At 44.7% G+C, this 23,111-nt stretch overlaps 2 protein-coding genes across 3 annotated transcripts in view; both read right to left on the reverse strand.

Annotated features, from left to right (window-relative positions):
* LOC146187523 (transmembrane protein 161B-like) overlaps window positions 1-23,111 on the reverse strand; it is an 86,570-nt gene that overhangs the window by 46,312 nt on the left and 17,147 nt on the right. For both annotated transcript variants that reach the window (XM_084607732.1, XM_084607733.1), the window contains exons 5-6: window positions 21,870-22,024; window positions 20,903-20,963 (exon numbers count right to left, since the gene is read on the reverse strand). In XM_084607732.1, the coding sequence (XP_084463858.1) occupies window positions 20,903-20,963; window positions 21,870-22,024 (216 nt within the window). The remainder of the gene's footprint in view (window positions 1-20,902; window positions 20,964-21,869; window positions 22,025-23,111) is intronic.
* LOC146187524 (uncharacterized) lies at window positions 1,554-19,221 on the reverse strand. Its single transcript, XM_084605837.1, has 4 exons — window positions 19,034-19,221; window positions 15,683-15,834; window positions 12,567-12,706; window positions 1,554-3,668 (listed from the first exon to the last, which is right to left on the reverse strand). The coding sequence occupies exons 1-4, from the start codon at window positions 19,219-19,221 to the stop codon at window positions 2,985-2,987; spliced, it is 1,164 nt and encodes a 387-aa protein (XP_084461963.1). The 3' UTR covers window positions 1,554-2,984.

Below are 23,111 nucleotides of genomic sequence, written 5' to 3' on the forward strand. Positions count from 1 at the left end.
CACAACGATGCTTAGTATGGATATTTTATTCACGTGTGAACATGTTGTTTAGAACAAACTCAGTTTATTACATTAACAACTGTAACAACTGGCAAGTTGTTCTGTGCATGAATACAATAATACAAATTGTAGAGAAAAAAGCAACAGTTTCAAAATTATTATTTAGCAAGGTAGATTAAAAACAGGAAGTCTTTGGCTTGGTATTGTGAATGGTAAAGCAGAAATATACAGTAAATAGTGCATGTCAACATGCATCACCTCATCGTAAATATGATGGAGTCGATGCAAGAACAGGCAAACAAATTACAGGAACAGAAAATGCAGTAGGATACTATACAAGCTGTTCATTATAAGTTAAAGGTGCCAAAACAACACGCACACACACAAGAAAAAAGAATGGGACCTATCAAGACTTGGGCGCTCTGTCCCATTCTTCTTTTCTTGTGTGTGTGCGTGTTGTTTTGGCGCCTTTAACTTATAATGAATAGACACCAACTAGCCCAACAAGGAGATCTCTTAATATACAAGCTGTGTGCACTCGGGAACACAGCAGTGAACTTTTCCGTCTAAGATGTGGTACATACATGTAAGCAGTTATAGCATGTCACTAGGTGAGCACAAGAAAGAGAAATACAAAAGTTAGGAAATTTGCATGCAATATGCCCACAGGTACCAGATTGCTGAACATAATAAAGGTACCCCGCTGCAGTGGCTAAGTGGTTAGGGCGCTCGACTGCAGAACCAAAGGACGAATCAAAACCAGCTGCAGCGACCGCTTTTCGATGGAGGTGAAAAGCAAGGTGTTCATGTGCTACACAATGTCAGGTAGAATCAGAGAAAGAAGATGGTTTACACGGTATGAAGGTGCACTGAACATGGGTAAATGGGGTACGCCTCAGTTCGCAGGATGAGCGAACATTTCGACAATCCACTTGTCAAAACGTTGGCTCGACCTGCGAACTGAGGCTTCCACTGCTGTTATCTCTTGTTCAGTACTCCTTCATACCGCGCAATGTCAGTGCGTGCTGAAGAACCTCAGATGGCTGCAATATCCGGAGCATTCGATTACGGTGTTCCTAATTGGCCTGAGTCCCTATGAGATGTTAAACCCCATAAATCAACCAGCCATCAAAAAGGGAATTCATCTCGCTGCCTGGAAGCATAGCCTTATTTAGGTAGCGCAGAGTAGTTTCTTCAGTCTGTGGCTGCATTTTTGTACTGCCATGCAATTAGGGTTCTTCTTAGTCCATTTACTTACAGGAAAACAGTATAACAGAGTCCAGCCAATTTTTCAGCAGTGGCTTATGAAAACTGATAACTTCATGTATTGGCTAAAACCACAAGCAGTTTCTTTGAAATCAGGGCTATACTACAGCAGTTATGTCACTGTAGTCTCCACATGTTGGCCACTTTGAAATGTTGAGACTCACGTATAAATACTGCTTCCTGACCAATGTAATGATTTTCCTCTGATTGCTTTTGTAAGTTCATTTGCTTGCCGACAGAAAAGGGTCAACGTTCCTCTGATTGCTTTTGTAAATTAATTTGCTTGCCGACAGAAAAGGGTCAACGTTGATTGTTTTGCGCAAGTCTTCAGCACGCTTGCCAATGCGACCCTTAGTGCGCCAGTGCTCACTGCTCATCCTTGCTGGCAACAAGGAACTTGTTTTTGCTTTGAGATTTTCCTTCTGCAGAGGATGGGGCCTATGATTTGAACAACCTTTGGTTGGAGAACTTCGTATATGTAAGCCACTTGATGATGGAATTGATGCACTCAGAGTAGCACAAGCTGTCTCGAGCTTCTTATTAGCATCGTCCAAAGCCAAAGAATCGGTACAATAGTAAAGAAGGCTGGTGAACTTTTCTGCAAGGCTTCGAGCTTTCTTTCGCTTTAGTTTTAATTGGTTGGAGGAGCATGAGGCTATCGGGAGCACTGACTCTTCATTCTGACTATTGTGTTCTTGTTGGTCACTCTCTTGGTGGGGATTCACTTCAGTCTACTTCGGTGCCCGGTTTCGAAGCAGTGGGCATTTCTGCTACAGAGATATATGAACTGTTTAAATAGCCCTCAGGTAATTGTTCGAATGAAATTTCTGTTAGCCGGAAGACTGCACAGAAGTGCTTACAGGGAAATCTGGTCACCTTGAAGTCCATGCATGTACATTCTGGTCGAGACATGTTTAACGTGTGCCAGCCAGGGGAAGATTGCGATCGCACAGTGAACTCTCCGGCCACACCTGTGCTGCTGACATCACTTTCAGTGTATTCTAGAGCTGTGTACATTCTTTGCATCATGTGTTTGACGAAAGATGAAGGTCTGTTATGTAGATATTTTGGTACAGTGTCACTGTAAGCCCTGTATGATGACGATGCAGCCATCAAACGCCTATGGTATTCCTGTTGCCTTCCTGGTAAAAACTTCTTTACGATAACAGATACTAACGTGGTCAGAGACTTTTTTCTTCCTTCATTACTTTCCAAATACTTTTATTTCAAAATTTTGTTTTGTGATTCTGTACTGTTGTTTGTTGTTATTACAACATTGAAATCTAGCCTGTAAGCTCTCACCCACATCTCTCTAACATTCAGCCAATGTCCTTCTACGTACCTTTTCAGTTTTTCATTCTCCCAATGTTCGGAGCTCTTCAAGACACTGATGTTCTGTTCCATTTCCTCTTCACTAGTTGAGTTTGCAATCTTCCGGAGAGCAACAAGTACAGCTTCCTTTGATTGCACACAGTTTTCACTCTTTTTGAGCCACCTGTCCCATGACTGCTCTTGGTGGAAATCACAGAGGAAAACTTTGCTTGTCGGAAAAGATTCATGCAGAGCATTTCTCTCAGCTTGGTTGTTGTCAATCATCCAATAGTCAGGGCAGAAAGCTGGATTCCATTTTTTGAAAATTGCAAGTGCTTCTGCAATGCAAGTGCTTGTTTCAAATTGTGGTATAAAAGCTCCAACTATCATATAGCCGTGTGGGCTCTTTACGACGATAAAAAAAAAAGTGGCAAAGCATAGTTCGTTGTCTTATTGGTTGCATCTAGGCATGCAACAGTTTGGCCATATTTTAGCATGATCTCTTTCATGAACTTTGATTGATAACAGAAGAGAAGTGTTTCTTCACATTCTTGTTCCAATTCTTCTTGTACTTCATCACTTTCACATCTCAGATTGTTACAGATTTTCTTTTTGTATGATCTGTAAAAAAAGTTACTGTCTGGTTCATCCTTTTGGTATGTGCCTATCAAGACTTCGGCATTTTCCTGATCTAGGGAGCTAATCCTGTCTTTATGAAGCGCAGCCTGGATATGATTACGTATATCTGCATCAGTTGGGAAGAATGCTCGGCAGCTTGTGTCCGGCTTTGACTGATTTGCGAAAAGAACTTCTTTGACATAAAAGTCTAAGCATTGTTTAACTGTTTGGACACATGTTGTGCCTTCGCGCACAAGGTCATGTATTTTGGCCGATACTTGTTTACTCACAGCTTGTCCTGCAATGTGTTCAAATTCATGCCCACTGTGCACTCTCATGGATGACACTGTGATGTATATGCATTGCTCGGTCCTGATGTTCGCTCTTCTTTCTATTTCATTTTCCAGCTGTCTTATCTTGTCAGCCTTCATTCTGTATGTCCTTTCTATTCCTGTGCCGTCAGCGATGTCAACCTGAAATGCAAAATGATCAAAAGGGAACGACAATTATTAGATGTGTATATTGTCTACAAAATATATATGTTTCTTGAAAAGATTAATATGTGTAGGTATCAGAGCAATGGATATTGAAGCATTTTAAGTTATATCAACCAGCCTCCAGTAATTATAACAGTTTTGTTCCTTTGCTTATGTAATATTATTGGTGACATTATGGTTAAATACTGCATAACACTGAGAATTATTTTAATTACCATGACATCACCAAGAATAAATTCTATTGTATTATATTGATATAACCTGTTTTCCTGTAGTGCAAAATTTTTATAAACAGTTTGCTATGTATTCTGCAATATTTGGGCTGCATGCTTATAACTCTTGGTGCACCAGACCTAAGTAAGATAGCTACTGTGAATTGTACTACTAGAGGATTCACACTCCTAGAAATTAAGCCAGAGGTACAAATATATTTGCAAGGAAGAAAGCGTAGCACAAAAAAAAACATGGACAGAAAAAGAAAACACGCACAGTGGTAACTTCCAGCAATATTTATTTTGGAAAGGAAGGGCGGTTTTTATACCATCGTATCGTAAGTGCACGATCAGAATTAACATGCACTAGCAAAGCGTACCTCCTAGATATGCGAGCTCTTTCGGCAACAGCACAGCAGGGGTCTACTTACACAATCACCTTTGAAAAGTGCAGTCTATTTCGCTTCAATTATTTAACATGTTATTTGGTTTTCGTGCACTTTTAAAACCAAGCATTTTTTTTGAGAAGGGGAAGAATGCTTTTGCAAATGCGGCAGTGGCCAACAGACCTTTCCCACACATGTTCTTAACGTCTGGCCCATGCTACTGCAGCTAATCATTTAGGCATCTGCCCGTTTGCCCCACACATTGTTTGCCACAGGAGAGAGATTTCATGCATACACAGCATTTTCGACGCAGTTAACAAATTTTTCCCAATGTTTCTTTGTGCAGCCAACCGCCATCTTCTGCGAAATAATAACTCAACTTATTAGGTGCTGAAAAACCAATTTAGCACTAGATCGCTGCACCATGTTTTTCTTTATTACGTGACAGTCAATGATTTTATGGGACGATGGCAACTTTTTTTTTTTTTTTTTTTTTTCCACAGAGTTCCCTGACTGGCTTTTTTTTTGCACTGCAATTTTTTTTTTCTTGCTTCATGAACTAACATAACAAGTCAAATCATCCACCCTTCTAAATATATTTGGTTCTGTGTCTGACTTTTTCGAGCAGGCCATAATTTCAACTCTCATGTAGCTGATGTGTGGGTATGCTTCTCTGTTCTCATCAAAATGTGAACTTAACGGCCTCATCTTTTTTATTTGTCTTCATAATACTTTGACACATATGTACATTTTTCATCAGTGCTGTGAGACAGAATCTTGAGCTAGACACTAACTTGCCGTAACAACTGCTGATTGTAGCAAAGCTGTCGTGCAGCACAGGAAGTTATGATGGTCCTAGGCATGCTGCTGGCTCTTTTGTTTTCTAAATGCCTGGCACCACAATTCCATCTTTGTCAGTAGCATTCCCATTATGCTGACAGAACAAAAAATTATGAAGGGCAAAGTAATAAACCTGAATTCACCTTGTACATTTTCCTGCCATTCTGGTGATTTTAGCTTCAGTTTTACCCGTTCTATTTTTATGAGAAAATTGTATTTAATTTCATGCTTGAATAAATGAAAACAGCATTTTGTCACTTGGTTTCACTGGCATTAAGATTATTTGGTTTATAGGGTTTAAATCACAAAGTGATATTGGCTACAAGAGGTGTTTCTAACATGAGTTTTTATCCTCAGTTGCCTGTATAAGTAACCTTTGGCCATTCTAGCTGCTTTGAGACAACCATTGACAGAAGCCTCTTGCTAATGGCTATACCTTCGCTTAGACTTTTCCTCCTTATTTTTCTCAGATATTACGCCCTGCACATCGCATACACATTGCTAAAATTTAAATCCTTGTCCTGGAACAGAAAAATCAGGCCTATCTTGAAGTTGGGATATACAATAAGCCACTTTAAGTGCATGCTTGCAGTGCATCCTTTTTTCTTTGTTCCCTGTAACGTCATCCTTTTCTTTCCAAAGACATCTTGAGGCCAGTCAGGTGGGCAACTCGTCTGAAAGAATAATCATTCGTGATAATATTTGCTGCTTTCATCTGTCAAAATGGCACAATATTGCCGCGAAACCTTCAAAACAGTATTTGTTGTATTTTTAACAGCCGCCAGCATACAGGCTTATCACTCTGATTCTAGACCGCGTATCAGTTCCGTAATCTTTGTTTGTTAATGCTCGATGTCGCCAGTCACACCTTTATCAGTTTTGTTGTAGCGAAAGATGCACCGAGATCTGTCTCGAAGGTTCCGGCCACTCGGGTGTCTTTCCACAATGTTCCAGCCCGTGCTGGTAGCTGTTTGCGACGTTATCTAGATTGTTCTGTGCGGCCTTTAAATTGAGCGTTGACGAGTGTGACGGGCATTCTTTGTTCGACGATCGACGAGCACGTTTGTTTCTATCGCCGCCGCCGAGTTGCTTAGTTCTTTTGCGGGCGCAAGTCAGCCCAAATAAACAGTTTCTTTAGTGCAATCATCGACCCTTCAATTGTGTCGTCGACCTCGTCACCACTACGTGACATCTGGTGGAGGTGCTGCCTTTGATCCTTCAAGCGAAGACCCAAGCCGTGTTCCTGTCACCCTGGAAAACCAGCCTACAGGTCACCGATCCAGCCGCCGACTTCAAGGCCTACAACCCGAACACGGTCTACTGCTTGACCCCATTCGATCTCAGAAGGCATCGACGCTGACAATGGCCCAGCCTACAGCACCGGTTATTTTCTTTCAACCCCGGGAGCCCCCCTGCTTCCATGGACTACCGGATGAAGATGCGGGAGATTGGATGGACCTTTTCGACCGTGTGGCAGATTTCAACGGCTGGAATGACGCCGCGAAACTTAGGCAAGTCTACTTTGTTCTTAAAGGACATGCCCCAGTTTGGTTCGAAAATCATGAGGCAACAATGAAGGATTGGGAGACTTTCAAGGAAGCGTTTCTGACTGCCTTTTCAAGCATCGTCCGAAATGAAAGAGCCCAGGCCCTCCTTCAGTCAAGACTGCAACTTCCTAACGAGTCTGTCCTGGCGTACGTTGAGGAGATGAAGCGCCTCTTTCGCCGCGCCGACCCTAACATGACTGAAGGTGAGAGAGTCAAACTTTTAATGCGAGGCGTCAAAGAATCGCTTTTTGAAAATCTTGTCCGAAATCCGCCAAAAACAGTGGCGGAATTTGAAACGGAAGCGTCTGCCATCGAGAAGACGTTGTACACCCGGATGCGCCACTACGAGCGGCCACTTCAGCCAGACTACTCAAGCCACTACCCTAGCGCATCTGCAAGTGGAGAGAACCTTCGTGACCTCATCCAGGAGATCGTGCGAGAAGAGCTCCGCAGAATGCAGCCATCATCGCAACTCCAGGTGGCGACGCTCGTGGACGTCGTCCGTGAAGAAGTCCAGCAGGCGCTGGGCGTTCCTGAAGCGACGGCTGCGACTGTTCCAGCACAAGAGGCAACAGTGATGAACTACGCTGGTGCATTACGTCGCCCTCCGCCCCGACGTGATGACTTTCCGAGCCCTCACCGCTACCGGCCTGTTCCTGAAAACCGCCCCTTGGCTCCCGCCCGCCAAGCCTACCAACGACCAACAAGCCCCAGGAAGTGCGACGCGTGGAGGACAGCGAACAACCGCCCATTATGCTTCCACTGCGGTGAGGCCGGCCACATTCTGCGGCACTGCCCGTACCGACGAATCGGTCTCCGCGGATTTGCAGTCGACGCTCCACGACCACGCCCAGGTGAACGACCGCAAGAAATCGACAACTATCTGCGTAGCGGTGAGATTGCGCCACCAAGCCGTCGATTCAGGTCTCCATCGCCGTACAGGGCCCGATTTTGGGTGGCCAAGACGTAACTATGATGATAGTGTGCGCGGAAGGTCCCCAAGCCCCCGTAGGGGAAACTAAAGGCAGCAACCTTTGGAGGTAAGGTTGCTCAACGGCGAAAAGAAGAAGATCCTCCGCCGCCGACGACCACTAACGACGACTCAACCATTTCATCGCCGCTCCACACGACGACATCGCCGACAACACGACCAGAGTGCAAGCAGACACCGCCGCCCAGCGAAGTAACAACGGTATGCCCCGGCCATGACCTGAAGAAACGACGGAGCCGAGATCTGACACTAAGGCACACGTGCAATGCGAGGACGTGAACAAGTGACCTTGAAGTTGATATCGACGGTCGCAGAGTTACAACCGCTTGGGATGGCCCGCTGATTCGCACCGCAGGTGGCAACCTGATTACTCCATCGGGACGATGCACTGCAAGAATAACCGTAAATGGGCGTGCTTACCCCACCAGCTTTGTGGTCTTGCAGAAGTGCTCCCGCGACGTGATTTTAGGCATGGACTTCCTAAATGAACGTAGGGCTATCATCGACCTGCGATCCAAGCTCATCAAGCTCTCTGCAGACAAAGCCATTCATGCTACGACGACGTCGATGCAACACATCCCTCTAAACGTCCTCGATGAAGAATTGACTGTCCCGCCCCGATCAAGCATCGCAGTCTACGTAGGTAGCGCAAACATCGAAACCGCTGAAGGCATCGTCGAAGGAAATATCCAATTGCTCTTAGAACGAGGTGTCGGCATCGCAAGAGGCATCACGAAATTCCGGAGAGGTCAAGCTCAGGTTCTGGTAACAAACTTCACCGAAGAATACCGGCATCTCAACAAGGGCACGACGATCGCTTTTCTCGACGAATTAGCGGACCTCAAAGATTTATTCGCCCTCCACGACCAAACGCTGGAAGACGCACCGGACCTATTCTGTCAGCCCACATTTGACATCAACCCGGCATTGACCCACAACAGAAAAGACCAGATTCTCAGTCTGCTTCGAAGCTACGGGGAGTGCTTCTCATCGTCATCGAAGGTACGACAAACGCCACTGGCCAAGCACCGCATAATAACGGACGAACACACCCGACCTCTGCGCCAAAGCCCTTATCGTGTATCGCCGCGAGAACGCCAGGCCATTCGCGATCAAGTTGAGGAAATGCTGCGTGATGACGTAATCCAGCCATCGAACAGCCCCTGGGCGGCACCAGTCGTTTTGGTGAAGAAGAAAAATGGCACACTTCGCTTCTGCGTTGATTACCGCCGCTTGAATAGCATAACGAAGAAGGATGTCTACCCGCTTCCCCACATCGACGACACTCTCGACCGGCTCTGCAATGCAAGGTACTTCTCATCGATGGACCTAAAAAGCGGATAATGGCAAATTGAGGTCGACGAAAGAGATCGCGAGAAGACCGCATTCATCACACCGGACGGACTTTTTGAGTTCAAGGCGATGCCATTTGGCCTCTGCTCCGCACCAGCCACATTTCAACGAGTAATGGACACAGTCCTGGCAGGCCTGAAGTGGCAAATTTGTTTGGTATATTTGGACGACGTTGTTGTCTTCTCATCAAACTTTGAAGACCACCTAAAACGACTACAGACAGTGCTGGAAGCCATCAAGTCATCGGGGCTAACGCTAAAAGCAGAGAAATGTCACTTCGCCTACGAAGAACTCCGGTTCCTAGGTCACATCGTTAGCAAGGACGGTATATGCCCAGACCCGGAGAAAACAGCTGCAATCGCACAATTCCCACCGCCTGCCGACAAGAAAGCTGTGCGCTTATTATCAACGATTTGTCAGAAACTTTTCGCGGATCGCCGAACCGTTGACGCAGCTTACAAAGGCTGACGTACCTTTTAAATGGGAAGCGCCGCAAGGAGAAGCCTTCGACGAACTTAAGCGCCGCCTGCAATGCCCTCCTGTACTTGGCCACTTTGATGAAAACGCCGAGACCGAAATACACACCGACGCGAGCAGTGTGGGCCTAGGAGCCGTTCTCGTCCAAAAGAGTGCCGGACAGGAGAAAGTAATCGCCTACGCTAGCAGGTCCCTCACAAAAGCCGAAGTCAATTACTCGCCGACCGAGAAGGAGTGCCTTGCAATCATCTGGGCCACTTCTAAGTTTCGTCCATACCTATACGGCCGACCATTCAAGGTGGTAAGCGACCATCACGCACTCTGCTGGCTGGCTAATTTGAAAGATCCTTCCGGCCGCCTTGCCAGATGGAGCCTACAACTTCAAGAATTTGACATGACTGTTGTCTATAAGTCGGGCCGGAAGCATTCCGACGCAGACTGCTTATCCCGCGCTCCCGTCGATGCTCCCCCGAAGGACAATGACGACGCCATTTTGGGACCGGTAAGCGCCAGCAGTTTCGCAGAACAACAGCGATCAGACCTTGAGCTGAAAGCGCTAGCTGATTACTTGGAAGGAAAGACCGCTTCCCCTCCTGGTGTGTTCAGGTGACATTTATCATCCTTCACGTTAAGCAATGGCCTCCTCGTGAAGAACTTCGCACCCAACAAGACCGCGCAGCTTCTCGTAGTGCCTAAAACCCTTCGGCAAGAAATTCTGCAGGCGTTGCACGATGAGCCCACAGCAGGCCACCTCGGATTTGCGCGCACGTTGCTTCGAATCCAGGAGAAGTATTACTGGCCGCGACTGCCTGCCGAAGTTGCCCACTACGTGAAGACGTGTCGCGAGTGCCAACGACGCAAGACGCCGCCGATCAGACCAGCAGGACTACTAAACCCGATACCGCCCCCAATCCTGCCCTTTCAACAAATTGGGATGGATCTCCTCGGCCCCTTTCCATCTTCGTCTGTGGGTAACAAGTGGATCATCGTGGCCACTGACTACCTTACCCGTTACGCCGAAGCAAGAGCACTACCAAATGGTACCGCGGCAGAAGTTGCCAAATTTTTTGCCGAACAAATTCTCTTGCGACACGGCGCCCCAGAAGTGCTTATGACGGACAGGGGAACGGCGTTTACGGCAGAGTTAACACAAGCCATCTTGGAATACAGTCACACAAGCCATCGACGAACAACTGCGTACCATCCCCAGACCAATGGCCTTACGGAGCGCCTGAACAAAACGATCGCGGACATGATCGCTATGTACATCGACGCTGAACACAAGACCTGGGACGCCATCTTGCCGTACGTGATGTTTGCGTATAACACGGCAGTCCAGGAGACGACCAGAGCGACCCCGTTTAAGCTTGTGTACGGCAGGGAGCCCGCGACGACGCTCGACGCAATGCTGCCGCACGTAACCAGCGAAGACAACCTTGACGTCGCCGCCTACCTGCAGCGTGCAGAGGAAGCCCGACGACTCGCACGGCTGCGTATTAAAGACCAACAGCGCACAGACAGCCGACGATACAATTTACGACGACGCCACGCAGAGTACAATCCAGGAGACCAAGTGTGGGTTTGGACACCAATTCGCCGTCGCGGATTAAGTGAAAAGTTGTTGCGTCGATACTTTGGGCCATACAAAATCCTTCGCCGTGTCGGACCACTGGACTATGAAGTCATTCCCGACGGAACGTCAGCATCACAACGACGACGCGCACGCCCAGAAATTGTACATGTTGTACGACTGAAGCCATATTACGCGCGTTAAATAATCTGTGGTGTTTAAACTTTGCAGTGTTTATGTTTAAGTTTCTTTGTTTTGGAACATCGAGGCGATGTTTTTTTTAAGGGGGGAGTAATGCCGCGAAACCTTCAAAACAGTATTTGTTGTATTTTTAACAGCCGCCAGCATACAGGCTTATCACTCTGATTCTAGACCGCGTATCAGTTCCGTAATCTTTGTTTGTTAATACTCGATGTCGCCAGTCACACCTTTATCAGTTTTGTTGTAGCGAAAGATGCACCGAGATCTGTCTCGAAGGTTCCGGCCACTCGGGTGTCTTTCCACAATGTTCCAGCCCGTGCTGGTAGCTGTTTGCGACGTTATCTAGATTGTTCTGTGCGGCCTTTAAATTGAGCGTTGACGAGTGTGACGGGCATTCTTTGTTCGACGATCGACGAGCACGTTTGTTTCTATCGCTGCCGCCGAGTTGCTTAGTTCTTTTGCGGGCGCAAGTCAGCCCAAATAAACAGTTTCTTTAGTGCAATCATCGACCCTTCAATTGTGTCGTCGACCTCGTCACCACTACGTGACAATATGATGTCACAATATTAATGAAGGCATCTGTCAGCAATAAATTTTATTGTTAGTCAATACAAATATCCACTTATACCATTTTACACTGATGTTCATCATCTGTAGATCTGCAGCTCATCAAGACATATTTAGGTTTCTGCCTGTATATATATTTTCTAAGAAGTGTTAGTAGCAGTTGTTCAGAATTAATGCCAAACTGCGTCTGAGCAACTTTATAATTATCTTGCAATTCTATAATAGCATGCTGAGGGTGTGTTTAAAATGCATTGTGAAAGACTGTATAACAGTGAGGACTAATATAGTTAAGACTTTTGTTTTACTTAAGGAGCCTATTCAAGCATAAAGCATTTCTGCTGGCTCCAAGCTATGTTAGTCAGTGAATTGTTAAAAATGGCACAGATGGAGGTTGTTATTGGCAAAATGTTTACCAAGAGAGAGCAGGAAAACACAATGACCCTGGTGGACTCTAGCTAGAATCTGATGAGGTCATCTGATAGGTGGTAATTGGCATGCAGAAGGTTTAGTTTGGCAACTGCTGATTGAGGTATCCACATCTGATGAAAGAGGCTTTCAAATACAAAATAGAATGTTGTGCAGAAGTTCCAATGGGAATGTGACATCTTACTCATATTTTAGGCAGTCATTCTTACTGGAAAAAGATCATGTCCTTGTTTTGTGGGTAGCAGTTGTAACTGTTCTAGAAAAGTGCATAATTTATATATTATTTAAGGTGTAGTTTCCTTACCGTGCTGCTGCTTCGACATTTTCTGTTCTTGTTGCGATCAATGCCCAGCACGCAGTCCTTGCTCACTCGCCGGACAACGCGGAATGGCATGTTGAGAGAGATTGGCACTGCTCCTTGATTTGAGGAAAACATGAGCTGGGCTGTGTGAAAAGATAACGCCATTAATTAGTATGAAAAAAAAAATACATTCACTTATTTTTTATACACAGAGCATCAATTAACAGCTGAAAATGCTACAGTTCAAGGCACTTTTACTTCGGTACTCTAAGTGGCACTATATGTGACACAGATCTCTCTCTCTCTCTTTCTAAATATATATATATATATATATATATATATATATATATATTGCTTGAGAATGAAATGGTTTGACAGATGAACTAATGGCACACAATAAATGGATGACTACTTTTTTCGTCACTCATACACACTTTGTGTAATAACTCAACATTCCTTTTTATTCTTGTGCGGCATACAGCGACCAACTGGACGCAATCGATAGGAAAAACTTCAGCTCCCTCCTCCCCATTGATTCTATCTCAACTAGAGGGAGGATTGCACGTAGCATCTTCAGAGTGCCTGTTCTTTCCCAGGCTAGGATTTTCAAGCGGCTCCTTTGAAGCCGTCGTCCGCCCTCGCAGTGGGTCAGTCACACGGACGGCGACCCGCGGCCGCTGGCCCATCTCCTGCGAGGTCCCTTCCCCACTACTGTCCTCCCGTTTCTGGCTATGGGAACCGCTCGAGGCGGCTTCTGCAGTTTCCTTTCGCACCACGCATCCCTGACCGTCCTGTGTCCTCTAACACGCAGACAGGGATGGTAAACAAAGGGAATCGCTCCTGTAGTTGCACGCCCGATTTCTATACAGCTTTGATCTGCCGGGTGCTTGTTGAAAATTGCCCGTTTGCGGCGACCTTTTGATGAATCAGCGTGGGAACGTTCCATACTCGAACACCATTCCATACGAGAGCAAGAGCTGATAGGCTGCTGAAACTCGTGAAGCAGTGAAAGGTTTGTGTAGTGGCTACTGCATACACATATGCACAATTTTGCTACGAGTCGATCTTCTCGCTATGGAACGTGATCGTTGGGATGTGTGGCGCATACATGCGTTTTGCAATTAAAAAGCAGGATCACGTCATAATGCACTAAGACTGTTACAAAATGAATGTTAAAAATATTTTAAAAAGTCATCGAGTGGGGAAAAGTGAACGTGAATTACAGGCACAATACATTTTTGTTCTTGCGGCTGGAGCAGCGGTTAGATTTAATTTTCATTTACCCGCATCCATCGATTTCGAGCTAAACGAATATCTTTTTTTTTTTGTTACTTAACAGCGTTTCCTTTTTTTGGACAGCCAAAGTTTTGTTCCGAGACGTGTTCCGAGAATGTCAAACGTGAGAAATTAACCAATGTCGGAGTGTTCATCTAGGCGATATATTCTGCACACACATCGCTTAATTGTATATGCTGCGTGAACTTCCATCTCGATCATCGTATCTCGACTACTACGGAGGAAATTAAGTTCATTCAGTTTACTCTTCACACATTCTCATCTGGGACTGTATACATATACGCTGCATCAGCTGATGCTTGAAAACTGATCTGGTAAAATACAATAGGATACCTGAAAAAATTACTACTGATAAAAAAAAAAAAAAAAAAAGAAACCTCCGTGAATGTGTAAGCTATATATAAGGGAGTGGGAACTTAGTGAAGCGTTAATCACTTTTATTCCCACCTCCTCTATCAACCTACGGTGATGGAAAAATAAACATTATTATTATTATACTTAATGGGGATCATGCGCTCTCCTCTACACGTGTTGAAAAGCGAATATTCTGAAGATCCGTCGACGCAATTTCATATATATCCCAATCTTTCCAATTGTCTACAATATATCTTGTAGATTCTAAGGGAAGGCAAGTATAGCAGGGGGCAGCAGAAACTCAGGCAGGCAGGTGAAATTAGGAAGTTTGCGGGGATCAGATGGATGCAGCTGACAGAGAATCGGGTTATTTGGATGGATATGGGAGAGGCATCTATACAAGCAGGTATATATACAACTGCACAATTATGATGTATTTGCGGCAGTGCTAAAAAAAATTCCACCCATCAAAGGTATAGGTGGGGAGTGAGTACACAAAATTCATTCTTAGTGAGCCTATATATGTCTTGTAGATTCCAAGGGAAGGCAAGCGTAGCAGGAAGCGGCAGAAACTCGGGCAGGCAGATGAGATTAGGAAGTCTGCGGGAATCATATGAATGCAGCTGACAGAAGATCGGGTTATTTGAATGGATATGGGAGAGGCATCTATTATAATGCCTCTCCCATTATGATGTATTTGCGGTCAGTTCCAAAAAAAAAAGAAAAATTCTACCCGTCAAAGGTATAGGTGGGGAGTGAGTACATAAAATTCATTCTAAGTGAGCCTATATATGTCTTGTAGATTCCAAGGGAAGTCAAGCGTAGCAAGGGGGGGGGGGGGGCAGAAAATCGGACAGGCAGATGAAGTTAGGAAGTTTGCGGGAATCATGCACCTGGCACAGGATCGGGTTATTCGGATGGATATGAGAGAGGTATTTGCCCAGCAGTGGGTGTAGTCAGGCTAGTGATATCAACAGGACTAACAACTGGATGAGTTGGTACTGATTCATCTTAAAACCAGCCAAAAGACGAAACATGTGAGAGGAGCACAAGACAAAGTTTTACTAACAACTGAAATGTTACTGAAGGAAAGAGGCAAAAGAAGATTCGCACAGAAATGCACGTGCACGAAAGACCCCCAAAGCAGTGAAAGCGTGGAAAGCAGAAAGGATCTAAAAAATCATCTAAAAAAAGCAAATTCCTTATGGTCAAGAACCACTCGTTACAAAAGGGAAGCCACAGATCCAAATCCAAAGGCACACTATACTGCAAAGGCTAAGGACGTGCGTGTGGCTAACAAACCAGTCAACAGTCTTTTGGGGCCTTTTTTACATGTGCATCTCTGTGCAAGTCATCTTTTGCCTCTATCCTTTAGTAAAATTCCAGTTATTAGTCCAGCTGTCCTGCAATTCTCTCTTCTCATGTTTTCCGACTTGTTTCAGAATGAATAAGGTGATGACTCTACAAACCTTGTGCAAACTGGAAACCAGTGTAACTGTCAAATGGAAACCTTTCCCTTATTTGGCTTGTATCACAAATAGGGAGGACTTTACTGTGATGTCTGCCGAGGCATTCCCAAAGCCAGTGCGCAAGCTGGCTGTAGCAGATGTAGCAGTGCCTCCTGTTGAAAAGAGAAAAAGCAATATTCAGTTTTCAGCATAGCAAAATGAAAATGTGGTTTAGGTCTTTTACAAATTTGTAAGTTATTCATGCATCTGTACAATTAATTCCCGTCTAACAGAAGCTGTACAGTGTAACTTTCACTGTCAATTTATTCTCCCTGGAAGTATGGCAAACTTTGAATTCTGCTGCAGGTGATTGAGAGAGAATGAGACCCACCAAATATTAGAAATATTAGAAATCACAATTTGCTACTGCAGCAAAATAATGCCTGAAGGCAATGCAGCTTTTGACTGACAAAACCTGAAAACCAGGGTCTTACACCCTGTAAACTAGTGTTGCGGCCGATGTCAATGTCCACGCTGATATCATCCGCATAGCACGAAGGTGTTAAGTATGCGACTTATGCTTTAAGCAGCTCTGTGCATGGAGTCATTCTATTCGAAGGATCCATAAACTACCAAGTCCACTTCTGTCAACGGCTCTCAGTTGTTTCCCCACAACACACCACGTACCAAAATTTCTGCAAGTGCCGCAAAACTACTCTATAACTTCATTTGCTAACTGTAAAATTTCCAACACTTACTCAAGCTGTGGAAGCTGTGGAAGAACATCTTTCTTTTTTTTTTTGGTTGCCGCATTTCAGCACATGTAAGATGTCAGTGTCAAAGAATTTTGGAGAGGTTTACTGTGTGGAGGTGTTGACAATGGTATCAGTGAAGTCAGACAATTTTTTAAAATTATATTTACACACTATGCAACACTGTCACCTAATGCAAGTGGGTAAAAAAAAAACTAGCAAATAAAACTTTGAGTGCTGGTATGGTGATTGTTCTGGCAGCAAGTGGGGACAGGCTATAACAAGAGTTGTAGGGCTAGTTAGTGATCGTCTGCAGAAGCCAGTCCTGCTCTGTGTGTTTTTCTCTTCTGCGTCATTTTTTAGTGCATTTTTCCACGGCTTCTGCAGGAGACAGGCTATTTCAGTGCATGCAATTTCACTTAGCACAGACTCCTCCGAAATGAGATTGCTTTTGTACTTGTTTACTTGTGGCAATTGCTTATGTATTCATGTTTTGAAGTGCTGCACTTGAAGTGCTGCACCTGGCTAATAAAACAAGCAAATGTGCCCGGACAGCGTTTTCTTTCTTTCTTTCTTTTTTTTTTTTGCCGTTACTTCACATCAATGTGCATGCCCTTTCCATTTAGCAAGTTCACACTATCAGATGATGCGTGTTTTCTCATTTACTCGTACATGGAATTAAGCAAACCAGTAATTTGCATGGTGAAACGTCATGCTCATGCGCACCTTCTACGAAAACAAGAAAAATATGAAAACCAGCAATGTTGTGTTCGCGCTAACGTGGCGCAATATTGACACTGTAGACAGTGTAGATGATCGCAAGTATAACGTTAAAGGGGAAGCTTTCTTTTATTAACACTGACTTCCGCAATAGATTTCATTACAGCATTTCTTGCTCGAGAAAATGAAAAACATGCGGTCGCTTGTTCAAGTTATGTCGCCTTTCGCTCAAGGTTCTTACCTAGTGTTCTCGACTAGCAGTCCATGATCAAGAAGCATTTGGAGTAAATGTGGACGATCTGTAACACCCAGACGGCTGCTTCAACTACGTAGTCGCCGCCGGGATCTCGCCAGAGGCTCTCAAGAGCAGTCGGCATCGGCACGCACCGCCCGCAGCTGCACCTGTTTGAAAGCTTCGGTTAGCGATTGCACACTCTCGCAACGGTCGAACGTAGGCTAGGCTGCAAGACTCGGACATACATACCAATGCGTAGTTCTGAAACGGCTGGGATCGGGAGGCTGACGGTCGGGGCTTTTGCAAGCCGGAGTTGTGCCGCGGTTACCGCGGCCTCTCGACACAAGTGTTACTGTACCGGTCGCAGGCTCCATCTTCGCCGAGCTGGCACCCGAAAAGTTGCGTCGGCACAAGACTCAAATCCTACGATGTAACCATGTTTTAACAGTAGTGACTATATTCTAGTTCACTATAGCAGCGGCAGCGACGCTTGAACCTAGGACGTCGGCCATATTAAAAAACCCTGTGTGAGCGTAGAGTAGGGCACAATTAGAACTCTAAAATACACCGAGTTCGGTCAACTTTGGCTCAGCAGGCTCCGGCAACGGGAGCTTCTCATTGGCTTAGCGCTATGACGTATCTATTGAGTTGAGCAGGACGCGCGCTAGGAAACCGAAATTCTGTTTTTGTCGCTATTAAATCAACGCGGGCGATGAAACGAATCGAGGTATATTAAATGATGCAGGATAAGGATTCCATTTAACCAAACCGTGTAAAATTTTCGGAAAACGTTTCACGACCCCTTTAAATATGAATGACGCTTTTTATTTTTTTACTATCCTACCAAGCTTTTACTGAATTGTCTCGATGTGCTCATATATGCACGAATCAGTCCCGCTCGGCCGTTGAGCTGTCTGCTCGCACACGTCCCAAGAGATGTTTAGCATAATACTTTGCCCTCCTCGGGAACGAACTTTGTTTTTGCATCGAACAACAGTACTAACAAAATGGTTGGTCTCTTATTTTTATACTTAGCATCGTTTAGCATTGGCTTTCATTTTGAGCATTCTGACACCTTTTTCTCATTTAATTAGTTTCAGTGATTTCGTTACCTCATCCTTATCTATCCGCCAATTGGTCATCAATCACTAGAACTACGAATTACCACAGTACGATTTCTTTTACATAGGCCACGATTATTTCAGATGGGACCACTACTATGCGAACAACTTTTCGACCAAAGGAACCGTGTAAGCTATCAACACCTAACACAACTGGCAAGATTGAATCACTCGTAACTGTTCGAGCCCGCAGCAGTGCCCGTCATTGTTTGCACATATATATATGTGCGCACGCATTGAAACCAAATGGCAAAATGTATACGCAAGAAAGTGACTGTTCTAATTATAGCAGACGGCCATTTTTTTCTGAGCAGCAATCATACTTACTGTGATGGGACACAAGTCCGTAAACTCATAAAGCACAGAAAATGATGCCACGAGATGTAATGCTTCCCGCAGTTCGGAAGCCTTGTGGAATGCTGCAGACTACGTTCTTCCACAAAGGTCGACAGCAGCACTAGGATGGCAGGAACAGCGGCGGGCTGCCGACTCTATATAAGCATGCCAACTGAAAGACATTTATAAACGTTGGTTGAAACAGCACCTGACAAAAGGCCCGACAACCGCTGGGTGACCAATGGCATAGAGAATAAAGAGACTATCTTTGGAAGTGGATTTGGCTATGCCTTTTGTTGGCTCCTTGCTGATGCTGATGTGGCCTTTACCCTTATCTGCTTGACAAGCGTCAATGACGATGGGGGATGGCGGACTACATGGGGAGCCCCCGCGCATTGCCCGGCAAACAAACCCCCCCCCCCCCCCCCCCCCCCCCCCGGGAAAAATTTCGCAGATAACCTGTGCCCACACTTCTTAAAACACATTACTACTAGCCGCAATCACGGATTTTGCCGATGTCTGTTCAAAGCCGCTCATTCTCTCCGTAAAGTTCAAGTGGAGAAAGAGAAGGAGATGAGCATTGAGGAGGCCGCATAGCTGCAGCATTAGCCGCTCTACATCCGTCTTTTCATGAACTTGAAGAGGAGGAAGGGGAAAGTGGCGACGCCCACATCACGTGACTTAAAACTGAGGGGGCGGAGCGGCTACATAGATACACCCAGTGAGAGAGGGACGTGTCAGTTGCAGACATGGCGGCAGCCACTGGGCAGCGCTTCACAAGCGTGTGCTACTCCAGAGTGAGCAGTCATGTGTCGCTCGTACGTCCTCAACTTTGGCATCTCTTCCCTCACATCAGTCACTCCTCAGCCTTCACGGACAGCAGACGTGCACGCGCGGTGCTCCTTTAACCTCAGCTCCGAACCGCTTGCCGCGTCATGAAGCTGCTTGTGCTTACCTCCGCGCCTTAACTGGCGTTCGCCGTCAAGCGCATTTCCCTCTCTCTTTCTCTCGCCCTATGATCCCACTCCAGACCTTCCAGCCACAGAGCAGTGCATTGTAAAGAGGTACATTGTGCCCGTTTTCGTTCGTTTCTGAAAATGGTGTAAGGAAAGCTGAGGACGCGGTTGCGCCGCGCGTTTGCTTCGCGTCGCAATAGATGAAGCCGGGCCGTCGGGCACTGTGGCGCAGGTTCGCCGTGCTTGACATGCTGAAGTATGACGGTTAAGTCGTGCTACGCACTTACTTCGCATTTGATTAACTACGTAAATCGGCCGTAATATTTTTTCACATTTTGATGCGGGTTATAGGTGAGTAAATATGGCACATCATAGAGTAATGGTACAGCTCTCAACATCCTGTAAATGTGAAGAAACCAACATTTCTTTAACTTTATAATATGCCAGCCTGGTATGTGACTAAAGCAACTATTAAGGCAACTATTTACTGGCATTCAAAACACACTCAACCTATAGATATCCTCCACTACAGAAATATTCCGCTGCATCTGAGACAAAGATATGTGAAAATGATCTCTCCATTTTAATTTCATTAAATCGATTTCTCTCTTTCTTAATAAAAATTCCTAGAGAAAATTTTATTCACGACTTCTAACAAAACTGTTGTGGAATTGATCACCTTAAACAGTAAGCTGCCTGCTCTGAAAAAAATAAAAATAAAAACTGCATGCTTTAAGTAGCGAGCCCCTTCCTATCTTCCTTCTCTCCCAGCAAAACTGCAAACTACAAGCCCCCCCCCTTCCAAATAAAGAAAGGGCATATCGCCAAGGAGTTCCTGTCACTCTTTTCTCTTCATTATCTCAGGGAAACAGGAAGCTTGTGGCATACCACAAGAGCTAGCCTCAGGTGTTCTTCAGTGCCCCAGAAACGCAAAATGTTTTGAGAATGCTTCACTGCATGCAGTCAAGTATTGCGGCAAAGTGTGCAGTACGGTGAGACTGCGGGTGAATTTGAAAAGTTTCAGTGTATTTGGTTTAGAGGATAGAAACATGAATTGAATATATTCAAATATTTGCACATTCCTATGCAAATGATCCTCCATAGAAAGAAAAAAGCCTCACCTTGAAGTGAGCCCTTGGTTTTGTAAGAATTGATGAGAACTTTCATTGAAGCTTTGGTACGCTGTAAAGAGAAAGAACAAAGCACAAACAAAATCACTAAACAGGTCAAGTGATTCACCTTTTCTTCTAAGCTGGCTTTGAGGCTAAAACAAAAGTGCCCTTTTTTCTTATTCAGTGCACATGCAGCAGTGAATACAATTGAAGAGCTCTATGCTGTAGCTCGCCAATAATCATCACGCGCAGCTGTATGACATAGTCGGGCAAAACTTTAACCCTGCACTGAATAATGAAATAAGAAGAAAAAATACCATTCTTCACTGCCAAGTGAGCAGGCAGCAAATAAGGTCCGACTGATTCCGCAAAATCTGCAGGGTGTGCCAGCTAAGACGGACCAAGATTAAAACAAACCAAAGTGTTCTCCCCAATTTAAATCAGGTAAACATTGCCTGGAGTCACTATCCCCTCTTAGTTTTTTATTGTTAGTGGGCACAAACTTTTTACATATTGCTCTAAATCCTCAGCTGTGAAGGAGAGAGTATTTCAGATAAGGGAACAAAATGGATTCACAATTTCTTCTTTAATTCACGATTTGCACCTTCCGTGAGCTTTGTGCTGGGAGTGCTGGTGCTTATCTCGCAACCAGCACCAAAACTAACTGAGGAACAAATTGGGAAGCATTTTGGTGTGGGCAGGCTGTGCGGTTGTGGAGTTCTTTTTATGTATGGCTCATAAGAGGGCAAAGAATAGAAAAATTTATGAATATGGTTAAGATGCACCATTCTAAGTCTCGAGGCTAGACAGCAAGTTTATTTCTGCTTTTAGTGCAGAAATGCTCCAAAAATAAGAATGATTAACAAATAATTTCAATCTGTTCTTACCCGATTCCAGGGCATTAGTAAAGTTGACCAAAAATAGTATACCGCCACACAAGCGTTTGGAAAGGAGCGCCATTAGCAGAATTTATTACCTTCATGAAGACCAAACTCGAGGAAGTCTTCATCGGCGATGAGGACCACCATGGCAAAGACAAAAAAGGTGAAGCCCGAGACGAGACAGAGCGATCGTTCCCCAGCTGGCTCCTCCCCACGGAAGTAGAGGGCAGTGAGCGAGAAGAGCACCTTGCTGGTCAATGGTCAAGGAATAATTACCACAAAATGGCTAAACTAGCAGAGCTGAAAATGGCCTTACTGCTTCAAACATGCATAAGGGAACTTCTCAATGATCCAGGGTTCTCTAACCATGGGAATGAATGGCTAAATTTGCTGGTACAGTAGAAGATGACACTGCTTGCCAAACTTTTACAGCCATGCTATTCATCTTTGCCAACTCACTTCTCTGCTCCTAACCTGTTCAGATGCTACAATTTCACGATGCCAAAAGAGAAAAATGCATAATGTCACAAATGGCAATAACTGTCTTCGTAAACAATGCTTCCAAGACTTTTTTCGAAGTTGGAATTATACCAGTGCTGCACATGACATCATCATGCCCATGGCACAGCACAGAAGCCTGAAAGCTGTTTTAATTGCCAGCCCAAGAACACCTGCAAGTTGCACCATATGAGCTGCCCTTTAAACCCCATGTTTTGTTTAATAGAAAAGAATACTCAAATTATTCAGGCATTGAGAAAAATATTTCGTTAATTTGTGCAAAATTTCGTAGAAATGTCATAACTGAAGCAAACAGAAAAAATCAAAAACTTGTAAGACAAACCCTTGAAGGATTGTGCACATTCCATTTGAAAAATGAACTTGTGACACTATGATTGCATAACAATGGTGAGTAGGTTTCCTTGACAATAAGTATATAGCAGGTAATATAGATGACTTCTATAGTATTAATGAGAGGATAGCAGGCATCGTAAATAGGCTTAATAAACGGTATCAGTTTCCAGTTGGAAACTGACCCTGGCAACGTTTAACGCTAGAACCCTAGCTAGTGAAGCTAGTTTAGCAGTGCTGTTAGAGGAACTAGAGGGTATGAAATGGGATGTCATAGGGCTTAGTGAGGCTAGGAGGCCGAATGAGGCATATACTGTACTGAAGGATGGGCATGTACTGTGTTATCGAGGTTTACCGGAGAGGCGAGAACTAGGAGTAGGTTTCCTTGTCAATACGTATATAGCGAGTAGATGAATTTTATAGTATTAATGAGAGGGTGGCAAGCATCGTAATTAGGCTTAATAAGCGGTATAAACTGAAGGTTGTAC

Source organism: Amblyomma maculatum, chromosome 6, assembly GCF_055883805.1.
Source record: "Amblyomma maculatum isolate TAMU_Amacu chromosome 6, ASM5588380v1, whole genome shotgun sequence".
Classification (NCBI taxonomy): domain Eukaryota; kingdom Metazoa; phylum Arthropoda; class Arachnida; order Ixodida; family Ixodidae; genus Amblyomma; species Amblyomma maculatum.

Excerpts from the sequence above, each read along its gene's own strand:
- LOC146187524 (XM_084605837.1), bottom strand. The coding sequence starts at position 19,221 with ATGCGCGGGGGCTCCCCATGTAGTCCGCCATCCCCCATCGTCATTGAC. Across the intron at positions 12,707-15,682 it reads TGGTTTCCAGTTTGCACAAG|CCCAGCTCATGTTTTCCTCA; the intron begins GTTTGTAGAGTC and ends CTTTTCACACAG. Across the intron at positions 3,669-12,566 it reads AATGTCGAAGCAGCAGCACG|GTTGACATCGCTGACGGCAC; the intron begins GTAAGGAAACTA and ends TTTGCATTTCAG.